The following is a 15126-nucleotide window of genomic DNA, read 5'->3' on the forward strand; positions in this document are numbered from 1 at the left end:
TAGTTGAGCTTACAAATTTGGTATAGTTGTAAGACCTGAAAGAATATAATTGATTATATTGGTTGATAGGGAATGTTGATATTTTTTTTTTTCGATAATGCGTAAAAAGCTAAATCAAGAATTTTAGCAGCAATTTCAAAGCATGTTTATTATTCATCTCACTTACTCTACTGAAGTTACACCAATCAGCTCCATTTTATGTGTGTGAGAGAAATGGTGGTTATTTTAAATTTATTATACATACATTTACCGTATTATGTAATACTCCAAAAAAATGTTTTTTTTTTTATTTAATTTTTTTTTCTCAATTAAAAAAAAAAATGTTGTTGAAAATTTGAATTTTATGTGTAATTTTATACTTTTAGATAATAATTACGTCGATTTTGAACAAAAAAAATTTCTTACAACCTTATGACATCCATAACGCGAAATCATTAAAAATTTAACTCGAAAAACTAAATAAAAAACTAAATTACCATTTCTTGTCAAGTGCCTCCTTGTTCATCACCACTTTCTTCACGAACCAAATACTCTTTAGCACAAACATTTCTTACTTGATCCTTCAATCCTAAAAATACAAAAAATAATCAATTAAAAATAATTAATTTAACTTTAAACAAATAAACAAACCTTTTATTTCAACTCGCATGTAATAAGCATTCGGAAACACATTGTTGAAAAGGCTAAACAGCAGGAGAATATCTTCAGCAACTAATTTAGGAAACTTCTTTTCGCAGAGAGATTGAATAAGATTTTCTTGCTCTGGGAAATTCTTAGCAATAGAAGTTTTAATTTCCTCCTCTTTGAAGGTGATTGTTCCTGCAGAACTAAATCTGCTAGAACATTCAGAGTCTCTTTCGACTTGAGCACGAATTCGCTCCAAAATGCTCTTATCGCTGGACTGTGACTGAGCACTGTCCAAAACAGTTTCTAAATTTTTTGACCACAGAATTTGCACAGCCAGTATGACGATCTGTACTTAGTAATTGTCACATCAGCTAATGAAACGTTCGCGTGTATGTTACCATCTTTGAATTGCGTTATGTTAGACATAGCTTTGGCCAAAGAAGACGCCAGAGTTATTTGCATTTCTTTCTTCACCAAGATCGGGCACTCGTTTATCTTAGGATGCACAACCGCAGATACTGGAGTTTGGAAACTGACTTTCTCGCACTCACGAGAAGCGATTCTTGTTATCACCGTGGAATTTTTGTTCAGCGAGATAGTCACAACACCCGCGTTCAAGATATTCACCCGAGCTTTTGTTTATAGTGATTCGGTTGAAAATTCTGACAGTTGCCTTTTAATAATACTTTAGTATCTTTAGTTACTAATAGTAACTTTAGTTAGCCGACGGTTTTTTTTTTAAATTTTTTTTTCATTTATTAAATTAGAAATACAAAATATATTTAAAATATTGCACTTATAGTTTTTTAAGTTTTTTACAAATGAATATTTTTTTTTTATTTTTTTGTTACCATTTTCACAATAAAAAAAATTTTTTAATTTTTGGATGTCAGCTAATTTAATTTTCATCACACTAAAGTTAGCCGACGTTTTTAATTTTTTTTTAATTATTAAATTAGAACTAAAAAATATTTTTTAAAAATTGCACTTACAGTTTATCAAGTTTTTTACAAATGAAAATTTTTTTTTATTATTTTGTAATCATTTTTTCAGAAAAAAAAAATTTCTGAAAATTTTTAGATGTCGGCTAACTTAATTTTTATATAATTTTCATTGTCTTTGAAAGTTGTATACTCATTTGCTTACAGCACTCTTTCTTCGTATATCACTTATTATTTTTCACGAAAAATTGTCATTAAATGACACACGTGGTTAAGTACACTTCATAAGGATGAAAGATATTTGTATGAAAATAAAATTTTATTCATTAATTTTCATTAATTTTTATTTCAATAGTTAAATAACCTTTAACTTCCGTAAAACAACAAGACTTTTATTTATACAGGCGCATACGCATGCAACACATTAAGACACTATGTGAATGCAACTGGAAACATGCCTTTATTGCAGTAGTGCCACACTACAATATGGCAGGTTTGCTATACTCTAATCAAATACTACGGTCAATGTGATTGAGCTTAAGTATTAAGTGAATTTGCCATGGTTATTCTGTAGTTCTTAATTGTCAAGCTCAACTCCGCCATTTTAACTATAAACGACGCCATGAAACCAGCAAACGTACGCAGTAAGTTTTTTTTATATTTATATTTTATATATTAATTAAACGCGATTATTTCATTTCTTATTATTTAATAATACTAAAATTAGCCGATGTTTTTAATTTTTTAATTTTTTTTTTAGTTATTAAATAATTAAATTAGAACAAAAAATATTTTTTTTAAATTCCACTTAAAATTTTAAAGTTTTTTACAAGTGAAATTTTTTTTTAATTTATTTGTAATCATTTTTTTAATAAAAAAATATTCTAAAAATTTTGAAATGTCGGCTAACTTAATATTCATTATTATTTAACTGAAAATGATAAAATTAAAATATTTAATAAATATTATTTTGAAAACAGAAAAATATATATATATATATATATATTCTAACATAAAATAAAATTTCATATCGCTTAAGATAATTGACCTTACAACGAATAAAATTTAAATAAAGTAAAATAAAATATGTAAATAATTCAATATAAATGAAATAATTTAATAAAATATTATAATTTTAAAATCTACAGGGAAAGGACAAAAAATTGTCAGAAAAAATAATCGTGTGCACCAGTCTCTTCGAAGCAAAAATATGGACGCACCAAAGACATATGCTCATGTCCTAGCGACTGTAGCTCCACCAAAATCGCAGACTCAGACACGCAGTAATACTCGACGTTCTGCAAATGTTGACAATCCTGCAATTCATCAAAACCCTACCCATGGAAATTTCGCTGTTCCTAGTGTTCCGCCTAATATTGGAAATGCTGCTGGCCCTGGAGTACCTGTCAGACATGAACATTCTGCGCCCGGAAATCGTGCTGCTCCTGGTCTTCCACCCAATCCTGGAAATCTTGCTGGTCCTGGAGTACCTGAAATACATGAACATCGTGCTGCTCCTGGTCTTCCACCCAATCCTGGAAATCTTGCTGGCCCTGGAGCACCTGAAATACATGAACATCGTGCTGCTCCTGATCTTCCGCCCAATCTTGGAAATCCTGCTGGTCCTGGAGTACCTGAAATACATGGAAATCGTGCTGCTCCAGGTCTTCCGCCCAATCCTGGAAATCTTGCTGGTCCTGGAGTACCTGAAATACATGAAAATCGTGCTGCTCCTGGTCTTCCGCCCAATCCTGGAAATCCTGCTGGTCCTGCAGTACCTGAAATACATGAAAATCGTGCTGCTCCTGGTCTTCCGCCCAATCCTGGAAATCCTGCTGGTCCTGCAGTACCTGAAATACATGAAAATCGTGCTGCTCCTGGTCTTCTGCCCAATCCTGGAAATCTTGCTGGTCCTAGAGTACCTGAAATGCATGAAAATCGTGCTGCTGCTCCTGGTCTTCCGCCCAATCCTGGAAATCCTGCTGGTCCTGGAGTACCTGAAATACATGAAAATCGTGCTGCTGCTCCTGGTCTTCCGCCCAATCCTGGAAATCCTGCTGGTCCTGGAGTACCTGAAATACATGAAAATTGTGCTGCTGCTCCTGGTCTTCCGCCCAACGCCGGAAATCTTGCTGGTCCTGGAGTACCTACAAATCCTGCTTGTCTTGGTGCCTCAAAAACTTTGTCAACTACCGACAAAAAGTTGAAAAATCTGCAAAGGTACCACCGACAGCTACAAAACAAAGTAAAACGGCTTATGAAGAACAACTTAGATCATGGTATGAATGCATCAAAGCCAAACTCAGTCGCATCACAGCCAGTGGCACCAGAGTTAGTCGCGTCACAAACACCTGTGCCTCAGTCAGTGTCACAGCCCGTCGCACCACCGTCGTTTGTGTCACAATCCTTTGTGCCCCAGCCCGTCGCGTCTCCGTCATTTCAGCCCCAGTCCGTCATGTCAACGTCATTAGTGCCCCAGTCCGTCATGTTACCGTCATTAATACCCCAGTCCGTCATGTCAACGTCCTTACTGCCACAGTTGTTGATGCCGCAATCATTTAACGGTCAACAAATGTTGCCCAATATGGAAGTGCCGCAGTTCATTCCACGCAATGTTAATAACTTGATGTATCCGCATCAAGCGCTTCAAGTTGCTGCAGCACAACTATCTGGTCTGACTCGTGAACAGCAGTTGCAACAGTTGCTTCAGCAGCTGTTGTACAATCCGCAGCTCAATATTTCTTTCCCTTATTTTTAATTATTAATAATGAATAATCTAAAAATTTTAATTATGAATGGATTATTATTTTATTGTAACTTGTATTAATAAATTGTTAATTAAATGATAAAAAAACTAAGTTATTTATTTATATTCTACTGCTATGATGACTTCTTCATTATTAATAAGTTAATCATATAATAAATTAATTATTAACTAATAACCTTGCAGTCACGATATGACTGCCGTGACTTGTAAACTATAAATAAATGAAATTTTGCTTTATTAAATTATGAATTTTGTTAAATTGCACTGTACTTTTTTAACTATTGACATTTTTAAAGATATAAGCTCATACCGCTATCACACTCATCGAGAGCTTTCATTTGTGTACCCACATTAATTTTTCATATATTTATATATATTATATATATGTATATATGAAAAATATATCAAAAATGCATGTGGGTACTCAAATGAAAGCTCTTGATGAGTGTAACATCGGGATGAGCTTATATCTTTAACAATGTCAATAATTAAGAACTGACATTGCTATCTTGTCAACTAATGATATTTTTAAATCTATAAGCTTACCCCGACATTACACTCGTCAAGAGCTTTCATTTGAGTACCCACACGCATTTTGATATATTATAAATATATATAAAAACATATGAAAAATTGATGTAGGTACTTAAATGAAAGGTCTCGATGAGTGTAATGTCGGGATGAGCTTATTTCTTTAAAAATGTCAATAGTTCTTGAAATACAAAGTCATTTGTAAATTATGTATCTAGAGGTAGAGAATTTTCTAATGTAGCCTAAATACTTATCATAATAAATTGACTATCGGTGAGAATGATATAAAACCATGAAAAGACACAACTAATTTAAGACTTTTCCAACGATACTTAATTCAACCATAAAAACCCATTTTATCATATAAATACACTGGCCACAAAAATTTGCTTATTCTCTTAATAATATAGATAATTTCTGAAAAAATTGGTAACATAAAATTAAATCTTTATAATTAAAAAAATAATCCACATTGTACTAAATTTTTTTGCACTAAAAATTGCTCTTGAATTACTCTATTGGTTACGTAAAGTATTTGTAGGATTTTTGGCAATATTTATAATAATTGATTATAATAATCAATATGTACATATTAATTGCTATGCTATGATGTCATCAATTCTCGTTAGAACTTATGAAGGACATATTTACATGTACTAGCGCTGTAGCAATTTCATGTTCGCATTTATGTTTATTATTTACACAACAAATTTAATTATTCTTACCAGGATCAAATGTAACTACTGCTTACATTTAAAATTACACAGCTAAGAAGAAGCGCGAAGCTAAAAAAAGCCAAGAAAGAGTTGGAAGCTAATGGGCAGAACAAAAATAAAAAAAAATTAGTGAGTCTTTTTATGTTTAAATTTTGTCATATAAATCAGAAAAACAGAATTTTTGCTAGAAAAGAAGAAAATTTAATCGATTCAAAAAAATTTATGAGAAAATTAAATTCTTCAGTGAAAACAGTTTTTTAATTAGCAAAAATTTTATTTTTCTGTGTCTCTAAAAACATTTTGATCAGTGATTAATTTTTATGTGATTCAGTGATCATCACTGATTTATTTTTACATATGTTCTTGCAGTCACTGCTCGACAACTTGGCTTGAATTTACACTGAGCAATAAGTTTATATTAATTGCAATCAACGGCGTTAATAGTATACGACACTAATCTATCTAGCACTATGTGAGTCGTAGAAGATTTATTGTTTATTAATTTTTGAGAAAAAAGGTCAAAAGTTGAAATAATTGGTAAGAACGTTATTTTATCCGTTAAAAAGGATCATATATGTTTGATAATTTTACTATTTTTATTATTTTCAATAATAATTCAGTATTTTTTCTTTATAATTTACGTTTATTATTTATGTTTTAGTTCATGGTGAGAGTCGATTAAGTTTATCGTCTGCTGTGTCTCATCTTTAATTAACATCAATAAGTTTAACATGTCATTGACGTTATTAATTACGTTAATTTTGCTTGTGTTCTTCCCATTATTATAAATTTTCTACGTAATAGAAATAGAGAAACTATAAAAAATTGTTTTATTAATTTAAGAATTGATGCTTCAAGAGTTATTATGTGAGTTCTTAATGTAAGCGCTCAGCTGAGTAGGGATAATGAAGTTGCCAAAGAATAGAATAATATTCTTTTAACAAATTGACCAAGTTTGAAGTAAAATTATAAATTGTTCAATCAATTTTGTTATATTGATATTGAAATTAAACTCACTACTTTTCTGAAGATTAGATTGTTAATAAAATTTATTATAATGTTTATGATAAAATAAGCTAACATCCGAACATTTTTTAGCTATTGTTGGACAGATAAACGTAATAAATAAATTATGATAAACAATGTTCAATACAAAATTTGTATATAAAGTTTTTTCATTTCTTATAATGAATGTGGAAATTTGGAATAGTTCTTAACAAAAACCAAGTCACAAAATATTAGATATTTGCTCATTTCAATATCATCTCGATTAATGTCAATATTTCTTATAATATTTTAATGATATATCTATGTAATTCAATTTATTTATTTACTTTCATTTTAAATTCTCATTAAATAAATTTATAAAAATAAGTTCAAAAAGACTTGACATTATTAGTTTCTGTAAAAATTCGCGCTGTGTCCTCGCGTGTTTTTTTTTTTTAAATAATGATTAAACAATTAACACGCAACAGACAGCGTAGCCCAAAAAAAATGATTACTGTGTTTTAGTGTGTTATTATCGTTGAATATCATTTTATTATTAACTAAAAGTGCATTAATTATCACTAAATAATTTCTCAAATAATAATGCTCAGTTTTTATTAAAAAAATGACAGTTATAATAATATATAGCATGTAAAAAAAATAATTATTGGTGTGACTTGATAAATGATCGTTAGAAATTATATTATTGAATAATAATAATGCATTAATTATAAGAAGATAGCTTATAAAAATGACGTCTTAGGCTGCTGTATCTCATTTTTTGAAACCAGCCTGAGAAATTTCCATACAGACGTCTATCAGAGGAAATAAATTTGCCGGCATTCCGTTTTTTTCATTTCTAAAAAAATGATTAACAAAAAATTAATACTTAATAATTGAATTTTTAGATTAAATAAAATATGATTATATATTATAGTTAATGAATAATTACCCCAAAACAAGAACAGTTTTTCTATTAGACTTGACATCGGTAAGACAGACACCATTAGCAGTTTGTTTAGCGCCAACGACTTTTTACCCCAAACAACTCTTTTCCAGTAAATAATTTCTGAGCTCATGTGCATTCACCTCTGTTACCCACCACTGTACCTCTGAACCTACTTTTCTGCAGAGACACACTTAACATCTGAAACTCTTTATTGTCAACATCTTTTATACTACCAAGAACCAATTGCTTCGCACAAAATATTTCTGCAGTCATCGCGAGCCCGCCTAAATTTGCCATAATGTCAATCAAACTCGCAACGACAATCAATCTAATTTCATCTGCTAGTTTTTGTCGTCTCAATGTTACTGATAAATATTCTTCCAACGGAATCATTGGTTTCCAAGGCATTATTTTCTCTTCAACATCACCAGAATTTTCACTATTGATTTCTTCTCCATTCAATTCTAGACATCGCGTTTTTATCATCTGAGATGAGGTGATATTTTCCAATGTATATTCATTATTTATGAAATTATGAGCGCCAATATTATTTAGTCTGTAGACTGAAGCTAGATGTTCAAAAATGTTTGGTGATATCCACGCATCTTTAGACATATTTAACATTCTTGGGATGTCATAAATATTGTCAGAAAAAAAAAAAAGATTTATTATTATTATTAGAAAAATTTCAAGACTATCGTAATAAAGAAATAACAAGAATAATATTAATAATAATAATAATAATAATAATAATAATAATAATAATAATTTTTTAATTCTTTAATACTATTATTATTATTAAATAAATTAGTTCAATTTATAAAGTGTAAATTGAAATAAAAATACATACCGTAATAAGAGTTAAATTTTTAATAGGATCAAATTTAATAAAATAATAATCTTCACAAAGCTTCATTGAATTTTTGTACATATTCCCTCGCAGTAGATTTTCATCAATAGACTTCTTTAAAATATTATAATTACAATACGAAGATAAAGGAATCATTTCAAATAATTTTGTCAACACCGTCTGTAAAAAAAAAAAAAAAAAAAAAAAAAAAAAAAAACTTAGTAAATCATTATTTACTTAAAAATCAAAACAATCTTAAAGAAAAAACTATTACCTGACAATAAAATCGAACAACAAATTTTTGACTGAAAGAGCAAGACAAAAGTTGGGAAGTAGCATCTTTAACAAATAACTGCTGACTTTCCACAAAAATATTCCTCTAAACATGATAAACAGCTGAGGCAATCGATGTAATACTTCCAGGCCTTTATTCTTTAGCCCTCTCCAGAAGTCCCCAGAGTTTTTCCAATAGTTTAGGATAATCTAAATAAATTTTAAACATCAACCACTCCTGCATCATTCTCACCGTGGGTTCATTACTCTCAATAATAATCAACTCCCTAATTGTGTCATATATCTTCACCAAATTTTCTTCCTTTAACTGATGCATCGACGTGATAACCAGCAACAACTGCATCACTCGATGCTTTATTCTTTCTTTTGCTTGTTCTTCTTTTGCTCAACAAGTACAACAGTAATTAAATTACTGAGCATATTACACTCTCTATGCCCCAGTCGATTAACTTCAACAAGCTCAGTAATATTTCGTCATATTCTTCAATAATATCTACCGAGTAAGATACCAAAAGAATTTATAGCAATTTAGATTATTTTTAATCTACTTTGTGACATTTTTTAAGCATATAAAATAAATTTATTCTGAAGAAGATTGATTGAGATGCTTGATGATAAAAGCAAGCACAGATTTTACGTGCGACATAAAGGTATTGGAGATAAATTATTGGTCTTCATTGGTACAATACTCTCCTAAATAATAAATAAGCCAGTTAAAAAAAGTAATTACTTTTAGGTAATTATTCTTATCAGCATACGGCCAAGATTCAATGTTAATCAGGGAGTTAAATATCTCATGAAATTTCTTAAAAAATGGACACGCTGAGGATTTAAAAATTTTCTTTGCGTCTTACAAAAAAGCAGCCATTTGCGCAAACGACTTAATATCAACTTCACTAGACAAATTTGCACTCTCAATATAATCAATAGCAGCTTCTCAAGTCAATTTGTCAGTCAAATACATCCTCAATGCGTTGCAACACACACTGGTGTACAGCAGACAATGACGTGGAGAATAAATTTATTAATTAAAGTAACTTTTGAATACTCAGCTTTGACGAATAATTCAGCTAGTTCTTTAACAACCACTGGCTCGGGCTCTGATGTCTAGCTGTCATAGATAAAAGTCGTGTTCAGGCCGGTGATTAACAGCGCTATCAAGTCCTGGTTGTAAATTTGCGGGTCAATTTTCGAGAGAATTGTTAATCCTAATTTAATTACTCCGTTGGTCTTGTGGTTCAGCGCCCGCTCGAAGATACAGTGGAAACTTCAAATCTTTTACAACTGGATTTTTTCTGTAAGCATGTAGAGTCCCTGTTTGCGACCCTGCTCCATCGAAGACATCAATCCTCAGAAAATCAGCTGTCACGTTGTTTCAAGGCTGTAGTACCTGGAATTCAAAAATGATACTTCTTCGGAAGAAAGAGTTAGGATATGATTGATCAAAGTGTTCAACAAAGCTAATGACTTTTCCCAGTCATATGAATCATTTAATATCATTCCCACAAATGGGGTAAAATAGTCACCTGATTAAACACCCGCAGAATTTTTATCACCAAGGAAATAAATATCTTCCAATCTCTTTTCTCAATTTTTGTAAAAAAAAATCTTCAATTCTGAAACGATAAATTCATCTTCCAAGATTTCAGCTGATGATAAACGCTTCAAACACAGAGCGGCGACGAAGCACTTAATCATTTTGTAATAAATTTTACCGTCTTTTGGATGAGATTCTATGAAACTTTTCAATAAATTATTAACCTCAAACACGTCTCAATAAAGTTTTAATTGTAAAACTATTATTTTATACATTAGGCGTATTAAATCTTCGGATTCTTTTCATGGTTCTCGATGATAAGTCTTAAAATATTGGAGAAAAAGATATATCAAAATCTACGGGTGACACTGAATCCATTTTGTGTGTTAAATTATATTCGTAGCAGAGCACTGTAAAATCCATTTATTAATTTTTTATTTATAATACCTTGAGACAATTTTTTGTTGTATTTATTCATTATTTTATGGATTATTATTATCGGATTGGCTTCAAAGTCGGTGCCCAGTATTCCAATCACTTGTATAGGTGCAACTATTGTTTTTTAATTCAGCTGATCGTGATTATTTATTTCTTCCATTGTGTGTAATTTTTTTATTTTATAACACTTGTTTTGAACACTTCATTGGTAAATAATGAATAAAATTAATTCAACAGATATTTGATAATTTTTTTAACAAATAAATTGTGGCAAAAAATAGACATGTAGAAATTGAAAAAAAAAAAATTACAGACACAATTTTTTAAAAATAATTTTTTGTAGCAAAGTTTTTTTGATAAGTAAAATTAAAAGATTGTGAAGTGACTGCTAAATTTTATGTCATACATATTGGCAACATGTGGGAAGAGGTTAAAATATTTATAAACATACTTTACAGTATTAAGTGTTCTATGTTATCGACATTCTGGACTTTTGAATTTAAATATGACACTAAATTAAATAATAGTTTAAAAAAACTAAAAAACACGCTTTCTACACGAAACCAAATGAAAAAATGGAAAATAAATTTGAATTAAGAATAGTGTAAAAAATTTTAATAAATATAAATTAATAATCGTGAAAATGAGAAAAAAATGTATCATATTTTTAAAAAAACGTGGGGCGCATGGTGTCAATAATTATAAATATTTTATTAACAAATATTAATAGAAGGATTATCATTTTGATAATATCTTAAAAAGCACCCCACGTTTTTTTAAAAATAAAATTCAGTTTTTTTTTATTTATACTATTATTAATTTATATTTATTATAATTTTTTACACCATTCTTAATTCAAATTTATTAACATTTCTTTTACATTTTTTAATTTGGTTTTCTATATAAAGTGTGTTTTTTAGTTTTTTTAAACTGTTATTTATTTTCTACGTTTTAGTTTGGTTTATTGGAAATGATTCTTTGACTCTGAGTTTCTCAATATTTTTTTTGAAATGTGGTTTCGTCCTGAACGCTAAGTACAAAGAAAATATTCAAAATTATTTTCAATTGATGCGTTCTGCCTCAGACCACCTACATTTTATAAATTTAAATTAATTGCAACAGAGAAAATTCATAACCACCAATTTATAAGATCATCAACAATAACATAAATCGAATAAGTATCGATTTCTCGTTGAGTTGATAAAATTTTAGACTGTATATTTTTAATCTCTGATGTATGTATGAAACAAAAGTTTCAAAACAAATAATTATTGTATAAAATACGAATTATTTGCTTTAGATGTTACAACGCGATAATTAGGACTCATCGGTAAGGCTTTATACTCGCGTAATATCTAATTTTTTATTTATAAGAGTAGGTACTTTGTCAGAATAGTAGTGCAAGCAATGCTATTTAAGATTTTTCGTCAGTTTGCACTTTGATAAATCTATAAATAATTTCTGCAATTGCACTTTATCCTGAAACTGTACATTAAATGTTAAAGCATTCCAGAAAATAAGAGCAGTAACATCACGATTAACGACCATTAATTTTTCTGTTAATATGTATCACAAAAGTATTAATTCTTTCTAGTGCCTGGAAAATGAACTAATTTTCTTGCTAGAATAATATGAGTGTAAAAATGTTCTCGCATTTCTTTTGCATTTTGAGAATAAAGAAAATCAGACGGATCACCATCTAATGCGATTGTTGTTGCATATGCAGCAGCGTACACGCCGCAGATACTTCCATCTGACTGACTAGTAACATTTTTAAAAACCACTTGTTTTTCTTTGACTTGTTTAGGATAGCGAACTTGTATGTAATGTTGTTCGACTGGTGACAACCGCTCAAAATTATCACGGCCTAAACTGTCATAAATGAAAACATTGTGACCATCGAAATGTAAGCAATACCAATGTGGATTGCTGGGATGACCACCAAAGATTTGTAAGTCATTATTTGAAGTTGAAGGCTTTAGAGGATTGAAAATCGTCATTAGAAATTGAAAAGTAAAACCCTTATCTTCAAGTAATAACAGGAAAGAAGATATAGACAAATCATCCAAGAAACTTTGGTCACTTAAAATATTAACCCTATAATCATAGTTACTTCTTTTAAAAATTTGTTGACGATAACCATCAATAATTCGTTTATCATACCCATTTCAGAATTTCGAAAAGTTTTCGATGGTCTCAGCTGTTTTCGCGGTAGTTGGTTCGGTAATGATTGTTTTTTCTCGGACTGCTTAGATTGTTTTTGTTTCTGGGATGACTTTTCAGCTTTATCAGCAGATTCTTTAGCTTTATCAGTTGATTTTTTAGCTTCATCAGCTGATTTTTCAGCTTTATCAGTTGATTTTTTAGCTTCATCAGCTGATTTTTCAGCATTATCAGTTGATTTTTTAGCTTGATCAACTGATTTTTCTGATTCTCTTTTAGCTTTTTCACGTCTAGCTTCAATAGTAGATGGAGCTTCACGAATTACCATATTTCGATCCAACCTACTATCTATAATTTCATCGATTAAAACTTGATAATAAAAACTACCTAGTTTTTGTTTCATTTGAGTATACCAAAAAACATCATCTTTTACAATTAATTCAGCTACTTTTAAATTTAATGGTGTATAAACAGCAAAATGACAATATTTTTTGCCACAGACATGAAGCTGTCCCTGAATATTGTAATACATTGAGTGAGTTATATTAATTTGTTCAGGAAAATCTGAGGAAAATAAATTAGCAAGATTTCTATTGCTTTTTAATGCTTCATCAGCACTTGTTTGCTCATCTTCAGAGATATTACAAACTATTACAATAGAGTCATCTTCAACTGTACCATCAGGCCGAGCACATAAATAAAAGGATTATTCATCGGTAGAAATGAATAAACCGCAAGGTGAAATTACACTTCCAATATTGGATTCCAAATCTTGAACAGCTTTAGCCCTCTGATTTTCCATGAGTTCGAGCTGATCATCATCATACACAACTGGATTACATATATTGTTAACAACAGGTATACAAGACGATGTTTTTTCCATTTTACAAATTTTTCCAAAAAAACCAGAAGGAATCATATCTGTTTCAAAAGCATGAGGTTCACCATACTTTATTTCATCTTTTGTTTTTTTTTCAAGAACAACACGATTTTTTTGCCGTTCACGAAGCTTGTCATTATGTGCTTCTTTTTGCTGCTGATAAAGTTGTGGGTCTGTTTCAGCTAAATCTGGCTGAGCGGCGTTAGGACCATAATCCTTATCAGCACCTTGGCATCGGTTTTGATGTTTATTCTTTTTGTTAGCTTCACGGTATTTTTTATTGCGAAGTCTTTGCAAAACGTGTCCTTTTTCAATTTTGCTAACGTTTTGAGGAATATCAACTTTGCTGTGGCTAAAAATTTTGCTCAAAGGAGTACCTGTAATCTGATCGATAGCAGATACATTCACTCGATCTTGGTAACCACTTTTACTGTAATAATTGCATCGCTTCCCACTAATGTGCTTGGCAACAATAGAAAAGTATTGTTCAATGGCATTAGTAGTAAGTTTATGGAGTAAATGGATAGCATTTAAGCTAAATTTTTCTAAAACTTTTTCTACTCCTGCTAATAAACCATACTCAATTAGTTTTGTGGTAAAATTTGGTTTTGAACGATCACAACGATCAGCCCAATGTAGAGGGCATTTTTCATGATTACCAAAAACGTGATGATGAACAATTTTAATGCTTTTCTGTAGTTCTCCAGCTTTTTCTTTAAATTGTTTAAGCTCATCTTCACTTTTTAGTAATTTATCTAAATCCAAATCTTTTGTTAATAAATCGATTTCATGCGTGACAATTTTGCGCATTTTGATCGCGCTAGTTTTAATTTTGTCTCGTAAAACACCGACGCCGTGCGATTTTATAGCTTTTGCATTAGAAGCTTCATTAATATGTGTACCAAATCTACGCCACATGTGGTTGGTACACTTTATTTTATCTACTGTAATGCCATATTTACGATATGGATCAGCATCGCGGATAGCTTTATAAGAACTACTATCATCATCACTAATCACTGCTATGTAAATCAAGCCATTTTTCTCAATACTTCTTTGAAATATTTTGACAGCACCAGCAGATTCCATGCTTCCAGAACTAAGATTCCTATCATAATTCTGAAAACACGTATGCTTTGGCGGTTTTATGCCACGGTTTTCAGCAATTTTACATATTTGACAATATTTATTTAAAACTTCAATATCTATCAGCTTTTGAGTAGCTTGACCAATTACACCTACAGCAGCACCAAGAGAATCATATTTTCCGCCTACATAACTCCGCTTACCAAAACTACCATCCTTAATTACTCTAATAATAGGAATACCATCAGAGGTGACATCACCTTTACTGATAGCAATTCTTGCTTCTTCCAATGCAGCTTGTTTCATTTCATCGGCAAGAGTATCATCTATTAAATTGTTAAATTTTTCCCGATATTTACT

General features: G+C 30.4%; 1 protein-coding gene across 1 annotated transcript; it reads left to right on the forward strand.

Moving 5' to 3' along the window:
- Nucleotides 1-2054: 2054 nt before the first annotated feature.
- LOC123261379 (collagen alpha-2(IV) chain-like) lies at nt 2055-4326 on the forward strand. Its single transcript, XM_044722973.1, has 2 exons — nt 2055-2061; nt 2717-4326. The coding sequence occupies exons 1-2, from the start codon at nt 2055-2057 to the stop codon at nt 4324-4326; spliced, it is 1617 nt and encodes a 538-aa protein (XP_044578908.1).
- The last annotated feature ends 10800 nt before the right edge of the window (nt 4327-15126 follow it).

This window comes from Cotesia glomerata, linkage group LG3 (assembly GCF_020080835.1).
Source record: "Cotesia glomerata isolate CgM1 linkage group LG3, MPM_Cglom_v2.3, whole genome shotgun sequence".
NCBI lineage: Eukaryota > Metazoa > Arthropoda > Insecta > Hymenoptera > Braconidae > Cotesia > Cotesia glomerata.